Source organism: Antechinus flavipes, chromosome 4 (genome assembly GCF_016432865.1).
Source record: "Antechinus flavipes isolate AdamAnt ecotype Samford, QLD, Australia chromosome 4, AdamAnt_v2, whole genome shotgun sequence".
Classification (NCBI taxonomy): domain Eukaryota; kingdom Metazoa; phylum Chordata; class Mammalia; order Dasyuromorphia; family Dasyuridae; genus Antechinus; species Antechinus flavipes.
This window is the reverse complement of record NC_067401.1, coordinates 181642459-181662733: the sequence shown is the minus strand read 5'-3', so window position 1 is coordinate 181662733 and position 20275 is coordinate 181642459. Positions and strand designations below refer to the sequence as shown.

The 20275-nt window shown below is 38.7% G+C and overlaps 2 protein-coding genes across 2 annotated transcripts in view; both read right to left on the bottom strand.

The window, feature by feature from the left end:
• LOC127561415 (uncharacterized) overlaps window positions 1-18022 on the bottom strand; it is a 34783-nt gene extending 16761 nt beyond the window's left edge. Inside the window, exons 1-2 of the mRNA XM_051996664.1 lie at window positions 16452-18022; window positions 10369-10736 (exon numbers count right to left, since the gene is read on the bottom strand). Of these exons, the coding sequence (XP_051852624.1) occupies window positions 10369-10736; window positions 16452-16856 (773 nt within the window). The 5' untranslated portion in view covers window positions 16857-18022. The remainder of the gene's footprint in view (window positions 1-10368; window positions 10737-16451) is intronic.
• On the bottom strand, window positions 10291-10866 carry LOC127560813 (histone H2A type 1-D). The gene has a single exon (XM_051995690.1). The coding sequence runs from the start codon at window positions 10755-10757 to the stop codon at window positions 10365-10367; it is 393 nt and encodes a 130-aa protein (XP_051851650.1). The 5' UTR covers window positions 10758-10866; the 3' UTR covers window positions 10291-10364.
• Window positions 18023-20275: the final 2253 nt, after the last annotated feature.

Below are 20275 nucleotides of genomic sequence, written 5' to 3'. Positions count from 1 at the left end.
GAAGCAATAAAAGATCTGAACTTTTAACACCTGGCTGCATTTGGGTGATTATTACTTTTAACTGAAACTAAGGTTGCCTCCAGAAAACCTCCCCCAAGAAACCTGTTCAGAGAACGATCTTATATTTTAAAGGAAAAAAAAAAACATCACTCATCTCTTCACATAGCAAGCTGCTGGTCAATCTATTTTGGCCTCTCCAAATCTTGTAGCAGTTTTGTGGATCAATCTTTCCATCTCAGTCTGTTCTAACCTTTTTTTGTTAGATTTGTGTTTTTGTTGTTGTTGTTGTTGTTGTTCTAGATTTTGGTCAAATTACAGATATTGACTTGCTTCTGGGACCTAGATCAGCTTTGATCAGCTTTGATTGTTAGCATGGCACACCCATCCCCTGCATGGAATGAGAACCTCTGACCATTTCACATCCTGAAGCAGTTTTTGAATGAGATCATGGACCCTGCTTCTAGTGTACTTTGGACTGATATGGGGGACTTTGGGAATGGTTGATGAATGACTGTTAAATCTTGCTTGGGTCATCTATTACTGTGTGTTTAAGATTTGGGATGGGATTTGTAAAACTGTAACTATTACTGTTATGTTTGAGGGATTTTTAGGAAGCTTACTGTACTAGTCTGTTATGTATAGGAATTTTGATTCACTCTTGGGATTTATATGTGGGATGGTTATTTGATAATTCCTTTCTATGAGAAAAAAAAAGAGGAAGACATAGGAAATTAGGGAAACTGAATTTTTCTCAAAGTACCTGAAAGAATGGGAACCCCTAGTTCCTATTCACTTTGTTTTAGGCACTTCTGCTCCATCTCACTAGTTCAGATTGAATTGGAAGTGTTTTAAACAGTCCTTTTCATTTTTACTCCTTGGCTTAAATTTACTGGACTATGATTTGCTGGTTATGCTTTAACTTTGAAATCCCTTATGCTATTGGAATTGCCCTGGCAGACTCAGTTTGGGGATTAATTTTTAGGAACAGTAAGAAATCAGACACCTATCTTGGGACTGGCAGTCTCTCTGATCTGTTTCTCTACTCCTGGAACCCCAGTTCCTTAATTAGTATTTCAGCATTCTCAAAGGACTTGCAATTTGGTATTGGGCCTGTAAAAGTTTGGGGTTTGCCTGCCTTGATCTAACCTTGCATGCTCTTGACACTCTGCTCAGAAATCTGGTTCCTTTCTGAAGCCCTCTCTGTTTATCTAGGCAGGGACAGGTGGTGCTACTCCAAGCCTCATTCTTCTCCCTGGAATGGGTTGTCCCTCTGAATGGGCAGCATTACTGTCTTGAGCCTTGTTGCTCTATAAGTAGAGGCTGAGTTAAATGCACAAAGGACTGCAGACCACCTAACTCACAGTGAACGGTCTATCTTATACTGGATTCTCTGGCTGAGATGCTCTGGAACTGCAGAGGACTTGACATGATTGCAACAGGGAGCCTTTGTCTTGCTAATTAACTCTGGGGTTATCAGAGAGGAACTTGTCCTTTGTATTTGCACACTCACATAGCTATATACTCTAGGTTCTTTCCCATAAAATGTTCCAGTTTCCTCTCTTAGAAAAAGGGACAAAATATATACTTCCTCATTTGACTAATAACCTTGGGAAGCTAGTGTTACTAGTTCAAAGAGTCTAGCAGAGAGTAAGGTATAAGAAGGCTAGAAAGGGAAGAATGGTCCAGGTTATGAAGAAAATTAAATGCCAAACATAGTATTGTGTATTTGCTCCTGGAGACAGGGTGGTGAAGTGACATTGTCACACCTATGTTTTAGAAAAACCTCTGGTAACTGATTGGAGAATGAACTAGAAAGAGGAGAGGCTTGAGGCAGGCAGCCCCACCAGCAGGCTGCCTCATTGTAATAACCTAGGATGAGGTGATGAGGGCCTATGCTAGAGTAATGGTAATCAGGATGTTGTATAATGCTGGAGAAACTGAGACAAGATAGAGATTAGAGAATTTTTAGTATTTTATTTGGATTTCTGAAAGGGAAAGATTGTGCTGGGGGCATGATGCCCTCAGGGCTGATGTCCAAAGCATCCAGCAAGGAATGTGAGTTCTCAGTGACATATATATACACACCCAGCTCCAAGCTCGAGTAGCTAAACAAAGTGGGGAGAGAGGGGATGGACTCCAAACTCTGGTAAGCAGGAATCTCCAGGCAGGGACCATCAATCCAGTTCTGAATGTTGGAGGTAGGACCATAAATTCTAACAAATTGGGAGGATTTAGGAGATGTCCAACTAAATCCAGGAAGTCTGAAACTTAGAGATATAGACAATGCCAGTTAGGTATCTGATATAGGACATCTGGAGTCTTCATCTTTTGGAATGCCAGATCTCCACAGCCCTAATTATCTCTGTTCTAATAAGAGGAAAGGGGATTGCAACTAGGAAGATTGAGGCGGAACAATTCAAGGAAACTGAGGCAGAACGCCTTAGGGAAATAGGCAGGACAATTTATGAAAACGGAGGCAGCAAAAAGTTATTAAACTGTGCATACCCTTTGATCAGGCAGTGCTACTACTGGACTTATATCCCAAAGAGATCTTAAAGAAGGGAAAGAAACCTGTATGCACCAAAATGTTTGTGGTAGCCCTGTTTGTAGTGGCTAGAAACTGGAAAATGAATGGATGCCCATTGTGGTATATGCATGTTATGGAATATTATTGTTCTGTAAGAAATGATCTACAGGATGAATACAGAGAGGCTTGGAGAGACTTACATGAACTGATGCTAAGTGAAATGAGCAGAACCAGGAGATCATTATATACTTCAACAATACTGTATGAGGATGTATTCTAATGGAAGTGGATTTCTTCAACAAAGAGAGGATGTATTCTGATGGAAGTGGATTTCTCCGACAAAGAGAAGATCTAACTCAGTTTCAATTGATCAATGATGGACAGAAGCATCTACACCCAAAGAAAGAACACTGGGAAATGAATGTAAACTGTTTTCCCAGGTTAGTTTTACCTTCTGAATCCAACTCTTCCTGTACAACAAGAGAACTGTTATTGCTTGTCCTTCATTCTTTTTTTTTTTTTAATTTTTTTATTTTAATTTTATTTTATTTAATAATAACTTTGTATTGACAGAATCCATGCCAGGGTAATTTTTTACAACATTACCCCTTGCACTCGCTTATGTTTCGTTTTTTCCCCTCCCTCCCTCCACCTCACCCCCCCAAGATGGCAAGCAGTCCTATATATGTTAAATATGTTGCAGTATATCCTAGATACAATACATATTTGCAGAACCGAACAGTTCTCCTGTGGCACAGGGAGAATTGGATTCAGAAGGTAAAAATAACTCGGGAAGAAAATCAAAAATGCAAATAGTTCACATTCGTTTCCCAGTGTTCCTTTGGGTGTAGCTGTATCTGTCCATCATTTATCCATTGAAACTCAGTTAGGTCTCTTTGTCATAGAAATCCACTTCCATCATAATACATCCTCATACAATATCTTTGTCGAAGTGTATAATGATCTCCTGGTTCTGCTCATCTCACTTAGCATCAGTCCATGTAGGTCTCTCCAAGCCTCTCTGTATTCATCCTGCTGGTCATTCCTTACAGTTTGTCCTTCATTCTTGAAGAGGACCATGATATCAGAGAGTTGATGCCATGACAAGCATATGAATTGTATGTAAGTGAGAAAGGGCTGTGTGAGGTCACTTTGTCTGGATCCATTGGCAAGGTATAAATCAATATGACTGGAGATGGGGTTAGTAAAAAACAACAAAATACCAAAACATTGGTAGGAGTTTGTGAGAAGATCATGACCCATATCTACAATTTGCTTCAAACTTGTAGTAACCTTGAAGGAGGAGAAGGAAGCACAAGTGAAGTGTTGTACTAAGGTTGCATATATTACCATTGCATTTTCATGGATTTCTATAATAGTGCTAATAATAAATATGGTGAATCTTTCACACTTCAGATGGGCAGAAATGGATATATGTATATTATACCTACAAAAACCATTATCTTCCTTTCAAATCCTCAGAACCTAATTTATATAATTAAAAATAAGAACTCATAGTATAACAGCTTTTTTCTTTTGATTTTTTTTTTACTTTCACAAAAAAAGAGGAAACATGATTCAACCATATGGATTTTTTGAAAATAAATTATATCTTGTTGTTTATAAGGATTAATCAGGCAGCATTGTAAAAGAAAGGTGGAAATAAGAAGGGAGGTGAAAATAACGTAGAAATTACTTCTTCAAGAAGATAAAAAAATAGGTTTTGATCTAATGGAAAGGAAAGAATGCATGCTAGAAATATTCTGGTGGTAGGACTTGGGAGTTGATGAAATTGACCTTTTTTTACTCATATCAAAGATAATTCAGATTTTTTAGTATAGCTAGTTGGTAGTAACAGGGAAGTTAGGAAGAAAGGATGATTTGAAGGGAAAGATAACTTTGATTTTGAATACAATGAATTTAAGATGTCTAAGAAATCTAGTTCAATAAACAGTGGGATATTTAAATTTGGAAATAAAAAGAGAAGTTAGGGTTGTACAAATAGATCTGAAAATCATCTGCATAAGCATAAAGGAAACTGATTTATTGGGAGAGGAGATCATCAAGCAAAACAGCATATGGGGATATGAAAAGACAGTCTAGAACAGTTACACCAGTGGTTATGAGATGTAACCTGGATGAAGATCCAGCAAAGCAGATTAAGAAGGAGCTGACAGTTTGCAGAAGCAAGAAATAGCAGTGTCAAAATACTTGGAAAAGAAAGTTTTAAAGGAGAGCACTGTGATTAATAAATAGTGGCAAAGGCTGGCCAGAAGATCAAGCAAGATGAAAAGATTGAGAAAAGGGCATAAAATTTGGCAATTGAGAAATCATTGATAACGTTGGAGAGAGTAGTTTCATTTAATTGATAAGGCAGGGTATCAGATTTCAGAGAGTTAAGAAGATAATGAGAAGACAGGAAGTAGAGGTCCTTTCAAAGGGAAGAGAAATACAGGTTAATGTTATTAGGAAGAGACAAAGAGAATATTATTCTAAGAGTAGGAGAGACATAGTCATGTTTTAGGCAACAGGGAAGCAACTAATAGACAGGAAGAGATTTAAGATTAAGATAAAGGTAGTAGTAATGGTGGTAGTAGTACTGGTGTTGCTGATGGTGGTGGTGGTGGTAGTAGTACTAATAGTAGTAAGTGATGGTAGTGATAGCAGCAGCAGCAGCAGTAATGATGATAGTGGGGAAAGTTGTTAAGGGCCAGAACTCTGAACATGAAACAAGGATTCTTACAAGGTATTAACTATTGTTAGTTAGAATTGATGAGACATTGGTTATCTAGTTTAGCATGGTGCTTAATAGTTTTCTAAGTTCAGTATGATTGATTTAATCTTACAACAAATAATGGTTTACTAGTGATATAATGATTGGTTTATACTCAATGTAGAGCATAAGAGTTGGGAACCTCAGCTAGGTTCATTCAGAGGCAGAGAAGACAAAGGACTGGGGGTGGTAGCTCAAGCTCTCAGAACGAAGGAGAGAGATTCAATTAGATCTTCAGTCAGGCTCCAGGACTGAGAGATTCAGAGAGAGAGAGAGAGAGATTCAAAGAGAGAGAGAGAGAGAGAGAGAGAGCGCTAGAGAAGACAAGCAGATTGGAGACTGAAGCACAAGCCCTTGGACTCAGATTCATTCATCCCATCTCACACCACCTTGGTTGCAGGCTCTCCTCTTTAGTTTCTTCACAGAAACCAAGATTCAAGAAGGCCTCTAAGAAAGCTGGCTGAAGCCCTAGGCAAGGAGACAAGACTTTGAAGGAGACAATAAAGGATTTGGAATTTAACCCTTGACTATTCTCTGGGTGATTACTGACTGAAACGAAGGCTACTCCCAAAGATCCCAAGAAAATTGAACTAAGAACATTACAGGAAGTAGCAGCAACAGCAGCAGCAAAAGTAGTAATAATAGTCCTACTACTACTAGTAGTAGTAATTATCATTTCTATACCATCATGATCATTAAATGTCATGAGGAAGATTTCAAATCTTTGTTTCCTTTGACTCTAGGTACACTATTATACCCAATAAATAACAAAGGTTATTATTTCTTCTGGAAAATATAGAGGATAATACTTTCTTTCATGAAATCTTACTACATGTTGTAAAATATGTAATTAAAAAGAAGACACATGAATGAGAAAATCTTTAGAGGATGTTTATAAAAAACATTTAGGGACAAAGTTTCTTGGTAGCGAGTCCCTCCTTCCTGTATACCCTGTATATAGTAACTTGACTAAGTTGGAGCCGGTCTTCATCAATACTCATGAGTTGTTGGGCCACAGTTTTCTTGTATTGTCCTGCCTCAGTTCCTTTGAATTGTTCTGCTTCAATCTTCCTGGTTGCAATCTCCCCTCCCCCAACAACCATTAGGACTGATATAACTTAGGGCTGGCTACTCTAAGGTAAATGTGTATTGTAAATGTGTAATCTCAAGACAAAGGGGAGTTCAGACATTCTGGCTCTTTAAATTCTCCTAAATTATCAAGAATTTATGGTCCTCACCCCCATTTTGTCAGAACCAGATTGATGGTCTGTTTCTGGAAAATCCCAGGTTTACCAGTGTTTGGATACCACCCCTTTCTCTCCTGATCTTGGAACCATATATATAAAAACCATTGCAATCTCACATTCTATAAAGGGCTGGAACTTTGGAGAAATATACTTGAAACAACGATACAATAAGGTATTAACTCAGTGGAATTAATGAGATGATAGTTTTCTAGTATACATATACTTAGTACTTAGCATGGTGATAGAATGATTCTCTAGTTCACACATAATCAGTATGCTGTAATGATGTAATTGTAATAGGGTATTTAAGAACTGAGGAAGACTGGAAAAGAGACATTCTATTTTTGACCATCCTCCTGGTGGCTCTCCTGCCTCCTGCACTCCTCCATTAAGGTCAAGACTGGGCCAGAATAAAGATTCTAGACTTTATTCCTGACCATTCTCATGGTGTCTATCCTGCTGAGACCAAGGCCCATCTGAAGGACCTCCAGAAAGCTAGCTCAAACATTATAATATTTGATGCTGCTGCTGAATGCTTTGAGACATCAGCCCTGGGACCAAAATGGATACTTTGGTCCCAGAAAATCTCTTCCTCTCTGAAATCCAAATAAAATATTAAAAACTCTCTGATATCTCTATTTTGCCTCAATTTATCCATCATTACAGAGTCAAAGATGTTTTCCAAGTCTGGACATATCAAAGCCAAGGTGTCTACTTCCCATGCACACTAAGAGCAAATTTCTAACACTCTCTGATGTAGCCCATATATCCATAATAAATATTTAATCAAGCAACTACAATGTAAAGAATACTATTTTAGATCTAGTCTTGTAATTATAAAATATGTAAGAAATATTTGCCCCCTGGTAAAAATACTCAAATTCTCCTTTTTTGCTTATGTGTGTGCAGCATATGATGCAAAATTTAGGTGAACAGAGCAGTGTAGAATGATTTAGGTATAGATATAATATAGGGCTGAAATGTAACTTAGTTTTCTTATAATAAACTGGTGGTATTGAACAAAAAAGAAAGTTATCCAAAGTGATATAATTTATTATTGTTAAAATTAGGACACAAAACATTACTTCTTTAGCAGATGCTGAAATAGACATCTTTTCATCCTATATTATACTATATTCCCCCTTTCTTCCTCCTCAACTATGTTTCTCCCAAACAAGTACAACTGATAAGTGTTTTAATGACTTTCAGGTATGGTGATTTTTCTGAATCAGGATTGGGAACATTGGAACATTGTTTTTCACTTTTGAATGGGAATTTTCCAAGACAGATAGAAAACTCCAATATCATGATCCTTATTTTTGTGTTACATAGGAGAGACATCTTTGGCTAGAGAACTGATCTCTGAACCCAGATTTAGGTTCAAGACAGCTATACTCCTGAGTGGCCATGTGAGCCTGAGCAAAAGATCTGTACTACCCATGTTTCCCCGATAATAAGACCCTGTCTTATAAATTTTTTTGGACAGAAAAACACCAGAGGGCTTATTTTCAGGGGAGGGCTTATTTTAATGAACATTGACAGCAATTTTAATAAACAGGTAAATGTGAATAAAAAAAAGTACCTTTATTCAATAATGATCATGTCATCTTCTTCAACAACATCGTCATAAGTGTCCATACTCTGAATTCCGTCCTGGATATTTTGTGCCTCTATTTCCTTCAGAAGAAGTGGACCCAATCTGTCATGTCCAGCAATATAGCTCTCTTTAAATGAACATGTCTTGTCCAGGTAACCTGCTCGTGGTGCCTTGGTGACACAGCTGTCAGTAATTTTGTACCATGACTTCTTCACCCAAGTCACGACTTCTTGCAGACAGGGCTTTACAAAGTTTCCTCGCTGATTTCTTTCCATTCTATTTTCAATGTAGTCATTGACTTCCATGCGCAAATGGTCCTTGAATGGCTTGTTTATTGCAATATCAAGGGTCTGGAGATAGGCAGTCATTCCTGCAGGAATCATTACTTGATCTATTCTTCTCTCTGCAAGGAAGTTCTTCACTTCTTTAGCGCGGTGAGTGCTGGCTGAGTTCTTCTTTTATCCTCCATCATGCCCCCTCACTCCCGCTTACATACCAGGTTTTTATGTTGTCCTGCCTCAGCTCTCCTCCGCGGTCCTGCTCTCAATGGCGCCAGCAAGCAATCACTGGGGAAGAACAGGATGATGCGCTCACTGCTGCAGCTCTGATTGGATGCAGTTTGGAACGCAGAGAGGGAGGGAGGGGGGAGGAGAGGAAGTACGGGGAGGAAGGTAGACGGGGGACAGTACATACAGAGGGTACCGTAACGTAGCGTGTAGCGCAGGGGATCACCTGTAGCAATCTCAATAGGGCTTATTTTAGAGGAATCTTACACAGTAAGGGGAGGGCTTATTTTAGGGATAGGTCTTATTATCGGGGAAACACGGTATTAAGAATACAAATTTCGGAGGAGCTAAGTGGTGCAGTGGATAGAGCAGCAGCTCTGAAGTCAGGAGGATCTGAGTTCAAAAATGCCGTCAGACACTTAAGGGCCTAAGTTCAAAAATGCCGTCAGACACTTAAGGGCCTAACTGCATTACCCTGAGCAAGTTACTTAATAAATTTCAGAAAAGTTGACATGCATCGGTAAAGAGAATTTTCCTCAGCTGGGAGTTGCATCAACTTGACTTTCAATTTCTATACTTGGCTGAATTTTTCTCCAAGTATTGAAAGCAACAGGATTTTTTGTTTTCTCTGCATGACTTCGGAATGTTTCGATAGAATTTGAATTTTCAACTTTTCGCCTCAACATTTCAAAAAAAAGATTTATATCAAAGGATCAATTTTAGAGATACAAATGTTAAGATGAGAAGTGACTTAGCAGAGACAGCTGCTGGCAGGACTGAAGTCAGAGGTGAGAAGCAAGAGCTTGTTGCTGACAGATATCACTAAGGCTCTAGTCACAGAGCAGTTGAGGCAAAATCCACTATTCTATCAATTCCTCCAAGGCCGAACTTCCGTCTAATGCAGAGAGATGTGGGGCTACTGGCAACAATTAGCTCCAAGTTAGTGTTACTGTGAACTGAGGGTCACCTTTCTAAATGTTATGCCATTAGGTCTGATATTCTTTAAGAGTACAGGAACTTTGGCCACAGTCTTAGCAAAAAAAAAAAAAAAGTTCTAGAAATCAGGAAACCTGGGTTACGGCATTTCCTGTGGAACTCAAAACTTGTTTCCTTTCTAAGATGATGCTGTGAGTGTCAAAAAGGCGCTTAATATACATTTGCCTATTTCTGAATGAGTCAAGTCTGTGACCTTCAAAAGCGATTCGCGGCAAACTGTTAAGAAACCCTTTATAGGTTACATATTCAACACTCCTCCCAGCACAGGTAGGTGGCGCAGCGGCCAAAGTGCGGTGCCTTAAAAATCACGAAGACTTACCCTTTTGAAATAAAATCTCCGTTCCTAATCAACTAAAGAAGCGAATAGCAAATCACTACATTTTGGCAAAGAAAATTCCTGTTAACAGGATCAGACAGCCGAGCAAGCCTGTGTAACTAAACAGCATCCTGTCCAGCTCCATTGTCTTTGTGTTACTTTTAGGGTGGGACAATTTGTCAGGCAGGATATTTAATCGTTACAGATCTTTTTCCTGTACCCTTATCCCGCCCCTCCCACCCTCAACCCGACTAAGGATTATACGACAAATAGTTATCTTTACGGTATCACTGTAAACTTAAGCGTGCATAAGCTCCCTTTGTCCATGTGAGGGGCTCTTAAAAGAGCCTTTGGGTTCAAAATGCTGAGTTCTACAGATCTCCACAGTAGAATCGGGCAGTCTTACTTGCCCTTAGCTTTGTGGTGACTCTCGGTTTTCTTCGGCAGCAGCACAGCCTGGATGTTGGGCAGGACGCCGCCCTGGGCAATAGTGACTTTACCCAGTAGCTTATTGAGCTCTTCATCGTTGCGAATAGCTAGCTGAAGATGACGTGGGATGATACGCGTTTTCTTGTTGTCGCGGGCAGCATTACCAGCCAATTCCAAAATTTCAGCAGTGAGGTACTCCAGCACCGCAGCCAAATACACCGGCGCTCCAGCCCCGACCCGCTCGGAATAATTGCCCTTGCGAAGCAAACGATGTACGCGGCCAACTGGGAATTGCAGGCCAGCACGGGAGGAACGAGTCTTAGCCTTGGCGCGAGCCTTGCCTCCCTGCTTTCCGCGGCCAGACATGTTCAAAAAGCAATACGCCAAATGTTTCCTAAAATGTTGTTGGCAAAAGTACAGATACAAAAACAGTGCTTCCCTATAACAGGAAAAGAGACTGTAATAGGTACGGCGCAGCAACTTATACCTTCAAGAGGTAGAGTAAATGATGCTGCTTGATTGGTTGCAAACATCTTTTGATGAACAAACCAATTAAAAAGTAGAGCTAGAATCCATTCATTTACATAGTCCCTCCCATTTGGATAGTTTTTTTTTTTTTTTTAATAAATCCAATTAGACATTAGACTTTCACAAACCTTTATTTGAATAGATCAGAACCAATGAGTGAGTCTTTAATTTTTAAAGTAGAGGGCGGGAAGAAGGCAGTCTAGAAGAAGGCCCTAGAAAAGGGAGCCCTAAATGAATATTTTTTAAAATTTTTGTACCGAAGCTGATGCCGGCATTGTCTTAGTTAATGAAATTGACTATTACTCGAACGTTTTGCAGCAGATCCTACTTGGCCCTATTACAAAGCTTTCCTTCAGGTCGGGGGAAAAAACAAATGTTATGTCTCTTTGGAGATCCAAAATTGTCACACACACACACACACAAACAAAACATCCCATCCAAAAACACTTCCCAGCAAACTTCGAATAATCGTTCACTCAGTAATAACTATCCTAATTCTCAAAGTAAGAACTTGTTTTATCTCTTAAAACAATAATAGTTGGGTGATCGATGTATTTATGGGCAAGAAAAACTTTTCCAAATCTGGTTATCATTTGTAAGGAGTGTTTTGTTTTGTTTTTTTTAATAGAAATGGAATTGTGTGGTGGGATGATCAAGGCTTTTGAGTCAGAGCACATGCGTTTATTCTTTGTTTCCTGTTGTCATCTAGCACAACCCTCTTAATATTGGACCTCAGTTTCACGTGTAAAATGAAGGGGTTTTACCCAGAGAGCACTCAAGCTTCTACAGTAATCTAGGAAGTTTTTTCAGTGCTTCCTTCCATCTAAAGTCTTAAAGTGAAGACTAGATACTGTATTAAGAGTTTAACAAGACTTTTTTGATGTCCTTGTGAACCTCCTGAGTTTCTGTTAGATTGATTGACGCTTATAGCTTATAGTTCATTTTGAACTCAAAGGCTCTTTTCAGAGCCCTTCACATATTTAAAGGGAGCCTGTGTACACTTTTTACCTTTTGGCATACCAATAAGTATGACTGCTGTAATTGCACAATCTAGCTAGATATGCGCTACATTAGCTCATATATTTTTCTTAAAATTTCCTGTCCATTGGGAGGGTAATTTAATGGTGTATTTTTCTATTGTGTGGTATCCTTACAAATGGGAAATCAATACTAATAACACCAATACCAAAAATGACAACTAACTTTGATATATTGTGTGCCAGTAACTGTGATAAGTACTTTATAATGATCTCATTTGCTCTTCACAACAACGCTGGGAGGAAGATACTATTAATACCTTTGTAATGCCAGAGAAACTGAGGCAAGATAGAGATTAGAGAGTTTTTAATAATCTTATTTGGATTTCTGAGAGGGATAAATTTTGCTGGGGTCATGTTGCTCCCAGGGCTGATGTCTCAAGCATCCATCAGCAAATGTGAGTTCTCAATGAAATATATACTAGCTCCAAGCTCAGGTACACAAAGGGGGATGAAGTCCAAACTTTAGTGAGAAGAAATCTCCAGGCAGGGACCATCAATCCGGTTCTGACAAGTTGGGGAGTGGGGAATAGGATCATAAATTCTTGATGATTTAGGAGTTTAGGAACCAGGAAGTCTGAATTCCCCCTTATCTTGAGTTTACACATTTACAATTTATAATCTTAGAATAACTAGTCCTAAATTATGTCAATCCTAATGATCAGGACAGGGGTTGTAAACTAGGGGGATTAAGGCAGAACAATTCAGGGAAACTGAGGCAGAACAATTCAGGGAAACTTACTCAGGACAATAAAAGGGAACTATGGCACAACACCTTCATTTTATAGAGGAGGAAAATCAAGTTAAGTAACTTGCTAGGGGTCACACAGCTAGTAAGTAGCTGCCTGAACTCAGGTCTTTCTAACTTCAGGCCCAGCTCTTGTGCAACCTAGCTGCTCTAAATAATTGTAGTTATTTTGTTTCTTTTTGATTGATTTTATTGTTTTCCTAAAGGCGCTATCATTCCAAAGGGTTTCTTAGCATAAAGATTGAGAAGATGTCATATTGTGTTCAAGTATTTGAATGATTGTAATATGGAAGAGGAATTCTATTTTATCATATTCAGACCTCATCATTTTGATTCAGTATGCCTCAAATCTGGGCTGTGGATTATTATTAAAAACATGTCTTATTAAGTAATAAGCAGTTAAATAAACTAAGAACCCCTATATGATGACTATTTTGATTCTAATATTAATTCCAGGAGAATAGGTGGCAGATAGTATATGCTGAACAAGGGAAGGGAGTGAAATAATTAGTGATACCTTGTGTGAATTAGGTGAGTCATTTTGTCTCTCTTCATTTGTATAATTAGGGACATAATATTATGATTCTAGGAAATAGTTATGAGTTGGGGAACTGATAAGTCACATGGGGTAGCTATTGAACACCAAAGAAATTTTTTTTTTTTATCATCCCCTGTCTGCATTTTTCTTTAAATTACTCATAATTAGCACATTAAATCTATGATCTGCTTACCTTAGGTTGATGCATTTGTAAAGGGACAATGTAAGTCCCATTTTAGAGTTATTATCCATTTGAGGTCCTGCTTCAGTTGATAAAACTCCTGCTTGGATCTCATGCATGCAATGATACATTCTGAATCAGGACAAAAGGGGTCACAGATTGGAGACAGAGTAAGATGCTATATATTTCAAAGTCATCCAATTAAATCTCTTTATTTTACAGATGAAACAGCTAAGACCCAGAGAAGTAGCATTGATTGAATTACAGAACGTTGTAGTTAAAGGCCATCTTATATGACTCATATCCTCTTAAAAGAATTTCCACCACTGAAGTCATCCAAACATTGCTTTGAATCTTCAGTAAGACTGAATGTACTACTTTCCAAGGAAATGAATTCCATTTTGAGTTTATTCTAATTTTTGGAAGCTTTTTATTGCATAATCTAAATTTGCTTATTTGAAATTTCCAGTCATTGCTCCTAGTTCTTGCCTTTGGGAAAAAATAAAGTATATTCCTAGTTCCATGTGATAGCCTTTCTAGTACTCAAAGATTACTAAGTCTACCTGAGTCTTCTCCAGAATAAACATTTTCTTTTCCTATTCAGACTTATATGAACTTTTAAGGCCTTAAACTATTGATTTCTTATTTGCGTGTAATCTAGTTTATAAGTGTCTTTACTAATCTATTTTACTCAAAATTGAACAGATGTAGTCTGACCAGAAGTTATTCCTTATTCCAGGAAGCTATGCCTCTCTTAATTTTACTTAAAATTAATCAGTTTTCTTTCCTTCCTTCTGTGTGGGACACACACAAAAAATACTCCTACCAAAAAATGACTACTTTGAATTCATTCAAAGTAAAAAACAGAAAAGATTTTTATTTATTATAGCAACTCGTGAGTGGTGGGCAATCCAGGCTGTGAGGAATAAAGGAACTCACAACAGGAAGGTCAGAAGGTTAGTATACTAGACACATACCGTTTTTATAGGTTCTATTACAAGAGATTACACCACAAATCAGAAAGCATTAAGAAGCGTGGGACCTGCTAATGGGATATCGCTGTCAAAAAAAAAAAAAAAAAAATGATGGTGGGAATGGAATGTTTCAGTTTTCCCTGAAATTACCTGCTTTTTAGAAAACATTAAATTAGCAGATAACTAAGCTGACAGTGTTTAATAGGTTAAACAACGCCAGACATTGATAAATACCACCAATTTAGGTTAAGTAAATGTGCCTATATTTAAGTAAATAGAAGCTCTCACACTTAAGTCATAGGGAGATACAGAAGTAATAAAATAAAAAACATTCACACATCCTTGTAAGTTCTTTATCTCATTTTTCCATTCCATACACTTCCTTAAATCGATCATGATTTTGGAGGACTGATGAAAAATGTTTGACTGTTATAAAGCTCTTCCTACATTTCCAGTCATCTCATAAGTCCACATAATTGGTAATTCAGCGATATTGGCTTTCTTCCTGTTTCTGGTACACATCCCCTGTTGGAGTTCAAATGTTGGAGTTCTTGTTCTTCTTAAAACACAGCAGGTTTAGCTTAGAGCCCTCCGAATATCTCCAAATCCAAGGGTTTTGTCCTTCAGCCTCTGCCTCTGCTTTCTTCTGCCTCCAGCCAGCCCAAAGATGGAATGAATCTCTTGTCTCCTTCACTTGGGGCTCGGCTAGCTTTCTGGTGAGTCTTTCAGACCAGTTTGGTCTCAGTAGGGGGAGTGCAGGAGCCCAGCCACCAACCACAGTGGTGTGAGATGAAGATGAATCTGGTTGTCCGCTGAACTCTCGACTGGTAGCTTCTTCCTCTGAAAACTCTTTCTTCGGCCACCAGCCAGCCAAGTGGAAAATATTCCTTCTTGCCTCGGAGAGGGAGTAATTCAGCTGAAATCTCTCAAAGTGCTCTGTGTCTGCACCAGAGTGCTCCTCTCCAACCAACTGAACTCTCTTCTTCGACCAGCTAGCCAAGTGGAATATATTCTGGAATAGATCTCTCTTCACTGGCCTTATATCTAACTCTTCTGAGAGAATGGGATTGTGGGTTTTCTCCCATAGTGCTCTCTGGCCCTAAGAGCTTTAAGGGAGGTGTGAATTCACCAAGTTACAAAGTTTACTTTGTGAATCTGGCATACTTGTGAACTTCGATGAGAAAAGGTATAAACACAAGCATTGTACTAATTAGTTCTACTTAGTACCTTGTTTCAGGTTCTGGCCCAAAACATCTTCTTGTAAGATCAGATCAACTCTAATGAATTAGCAGTTTGTAAAGATTCCAACAATCTCCCAACTCTACATTTTAATCAAAAGTTCCCATGCCTGAAACTCAACTCTACTCTGTCATTCCTGGCTTCCTTCAATTTCACATAAAGTTTCATTTTTTGAAAAGCCTTTTCCAATTCTTAATCTTAAGTGTCTTCCTTCTGAAAGACCACGGTATAATCTTTTTTAAAATTTTATTTTTTGTACATCATTGCGTTCATATTGTTTCTTTCAAATTGCTAGCTCTTTTAGATCAATGACTGTTCTAACTAATTGGCATCTAATAGGCAATTAACAAATACTTGTAGACTATTAACATTCGACTCAAAAAGCAGTATGTGCTTATAACATCTACAATTATATTCCAAAATAGAGCTTTGTCCATTTCTAATTGCTCTCAGTCACCAGTGGAGATGAGTTGTCCTAAATATATAAATGTAGCTAAAGCCTGTATTTCACTTATCTGTCGACATTTGAGAATGTACTACTAGGTTTATTTTTAGGTCCGCTACCATTCCTTCCCGTAGTTTCAGTCAAGCTACCAGTCCAGTTGTCATCTGATAATGCAATGCTTCACACCCACTACTTTGAAAAGTCCCTCAAGATATTGCTGTCTAGCCCAATACTAAAGCTGGGAACAGAAATAGTTATGCTAAAAGGTTTGCCATTCCAAGTAAATTACAGCTTTCTTAAAACAAAGTAGGCGGCTCTGAAAAGAGCCTTTTTAAATTGTGAATCAACGGTCTTCGAATTGACTTTAAGCCCTCTCCCCGCGGATGCGGCGAGCCAGCTGGATGTCCTTAGGCATAATAGTTACCCGCTTGGCGTGGATGGCGCACAGATTGGTGTCCTCAAAAAGGCCCACGAGGTAGGCTTCGCTAGCTTCCTGCAAGGCCATTACAGCTGAGCTCTGGAAGCGAAGGTCAGTCTTGAAATCCTGCGCAATTTCACGGACCAGTCGCTGGAAGGGCAGCTTGCGGATCAGAAGTTCGGTTGATTTCTGGTAGCGACGGATCTCTCGCAGAGCCACGGTACCGGGCCGGTAGCGGTGAGGCTTCTTTACGCCGCCGGTAGCCGGCGCGCTCTTGCGAGCTGCCTTCGTAGCCAACTGCTTACGGGGAGCCTTTCCTCCTGTAGACTTCCGTGCGGTTTGCTTGGTACGAGCCATAGCAGAAAAAGCAAAATAAGCCCCTCCCCACGGAAAAAATACCCGAAAGACCCCAAAACGTGAAGTATGAGAACAGTGCTTTGCTTCCTATTTATAGAGATAAGAGCAACCTGATTGGATAGTTAAACAACATTGCGGCATTAAATTGAAGTAACTGGTCAATGTAATTGGATATTTATTCTCTCCACCCTTTTTAAGCAGAACCTGTTAGAATTGTCTTTTAAGTTTTAGTTTTTTTGTTTTCCCGCTTTCCAACCTTCCTCCTGCACATACTCTTGGGAAGGGAGAGCATTCTCTCTCTTTGCCTTCAGTTGTTGCTCCAGGGTTCCTTTAAATGCTTCCCTATAGTCTCTTTTCTTTACTCTGCAAACCGCCCCAAAACATGAAGAAAGTCTTTTTCTCTTCGCCCAATTTAAATTAATACTCTCTTCACGCATATTAAAGTTATATATATGTACATATGTGCATAATTTGTGTATACACTTAATATAATTTAAAATATACTGGTTACATGATTGTTATAATCGTGTTAAACATTAATAGACAGCATACTAATATATCTTAAAGTTAAAATACTATGCAATTAGCTTATAATATGCAATGTACCTAATATATATTTTTAATCTGGACACGGAAAATTTGGTGAGAAGAAAAAGATTTTATCTGTGTTTTGGAGTGGTTTGCAAAACACAAAGGAAGATGAAACTATAGGAAAGTGTTTAACAGAGCTCTGGAGCAACCTATAGAAGAGATATTTAGTGATGTTAAAAAGGTCTATTAATTTACCCAGACAATGTTTGCGGACGTAAAGAAATTCTTAAGGGTAAACAAAAATTATAATGGATATGGTGACCTAAAACAAAAACTAGAATAAAGAGTACTTATGTATAGTTTATAAAGATACTACCTATAATATAGGTTATAGGAAAGAAAAATTCAGAAAGAAGTGTGTGGCATAAGGTTCTAGTAGTTCACTAGAAGAAGCTTAATAATAACGACAATAAGTGCAAACCTTTCTATAGAGCTTGCCATAATTGTTCAAAGGAAATAGACAGGTTTTGTCTTGTATAATTGGAGACAGATGAGTCTAAATTTTATCATCTTATATGATCATCCTTATTATTGTTCTCATTATTATTATTATCCTAGGTTTTGTGATGGCTCTCAGTCTTTTGAGGTAATAGAATAATCCAAATATGTAATGCAGGAGAAACAGAGGCAAGATAGAGATTAGAGAGTTTTTAATATTTTATTTGGATTTCTGAGGAGAGATTGTGCTGGGGGCACAATGCCCCCAGGGCTGATGTCCAAAGCATCCAGCCAAGAATGTCCATTTACCATGAAACATATACCCTTGGCTCTAAGCTTTGGTAGCTAAACAAAGGCAGGGGATGGAGTCCAAACTCTGACGAACAGGAATCTCCAGTTCTAACAGCTTGGGGGGATAGGACCATAAATTCTTACTAACTGGGAGAGATATAAACAATGCCAATATGGTATCTGAGATAGGACATCTGGAGTCTTATCTTCTGGAATGTCAGATCTCCATAACCCTAATTATGTCAGTTTTAATGAGCAGAAAAGGGGTTTGCAACCAGGGAAACTGAGGCAGAATCATTCAGGGCAATTGAGACAGAACAATTAGGGAAACTGTGACACATCAAATATTGTTATAGTTAACATTGACCATGTGGCCTAGCAGCTTGTTGAGCAGTTTGACATTAGCAAATGGAAATTGTTAGGAATTTTATGTTTTAGGCCTAGGTACCAGTTATTCTAAACGCTGGTTATAAGGTAATTTAGCATTCCAAAAAGTTTCATATTTACTCTGACCCTGATCCACTCAGAGCAATTGCTCAAGAAAAACAGAGCATGCATCAGGCACAAGAGATAAATACAACTTTTTCTGAGAGGAACAGACTAGGCCTTGACAGGCTTTACTGGCTTACTTTCCTGGGCTTTAGCATGGCAAAATGAGCAGTATATGCAATCTCATAAGGTGAATTTGCAGATCTGTTACACATCTGTTATCTTGCCAATTAGAAAGTAAAACATTTAATTTTTACTTTTACATTGAAAATGATTCATCATATTTTATCCAATAGAATTTCTTAAACGTTCCCTGTCAAAACAAGGAATGCAAATATTTTAAATGAAGCCAAGCAAATATAATGTTCAGCCTTTTCAGTATTGAAGGATTCTTGACTGAACAGTCTGCTATTGGGCAAAACTGTAGTTCTAATAAAACAACTGTCTGATATCGGGCTGACCGGAAAGGAACTTATAGTCAGGGCTTTCCCTGAGTGACCAAAAGAGCACAATTACATCATACCAGCATTTTGTTCCATGCAATATGAAAGATTGCCCCAAGTCCCCAGAGAAAGCTTTCAACAACCCTACCCAGGGTGGAAGTGGGAAGTGCCACACTTGGTAAACATCTTTTGTATTATGTGCATGGCTCCAGGCCCTTTTGAAAGTCAATCTGCTTAAGCTTGGCTTTGAGCACGTCACTCATTTTCAGTGGCCCCTTATTACCTGAAGGAGAAAATAGAAATTTACCTTGTCAAATCCTTCACACTCGGGCCGCGGCTTCTAGTTCCAGCCTAGTAGGTCTTGAAACAAATGTTTGCAAATGGTTCATTTGAATACATCAGTTATGAATGTACCAGAGAGGAACATACATAAAAGTTGGTGTAATTTCTTGGATGTTCATTGCTTCAGCTTATGAATTCAGCCAACTTTTAACTGGTTAAAACAAAACGAATCACTTGTCATTAGATGGATTTATTGTAATCATTTTTATTAGAAAATATATTGTGAGGGTAAAAATAGAGAAAACGAATGTAACTTTTTAAAGATAGATGACAGATAAATCTTTCTCCCTTAATACTTATCTCAGTTTTGAAACAAGTCTGAGTCTTATAAACCCTATTGGCAAATTCTGGAAACCACTGGGCCGGGAGCGGTCAGTGCTGTTTCTTTTCAAAAGATGCATATTCATCCTCTTCCCAGTATGAAATCTGTAGCTGATAGTGCGTTTGATGTCCAGAACATGGACCTCTAAATCATTTAAGTGCAAATTCCCCGGTGCAGAGCCTCCAAGACCACTTAAGACATTCACGTCTGACGGCTAGCATTTAGAAACTCCTTCGTGGACATTAGCAGCCAAAATGTTACTAGCACAACTCTTTGGTGAAGAGATGGGCGGCCCTGAAAAGGGCCTTTTGTGGGTATGCGTGCAGGCGCGGGAAGCCGGAGGAGACTACCTTAACCGCCGAAACCATAGAGCGTGCGGCCCTGGCGTTTGAGCGCGTAGACGACGTCCATGGCCGTGACAGTCTTCCTCTTGGCGTGCTCGGTGTAGGTGACGGCGTCACGGATCACGTTCTCCAAGAAGACCTTGAGCACTCCGCGGGTCT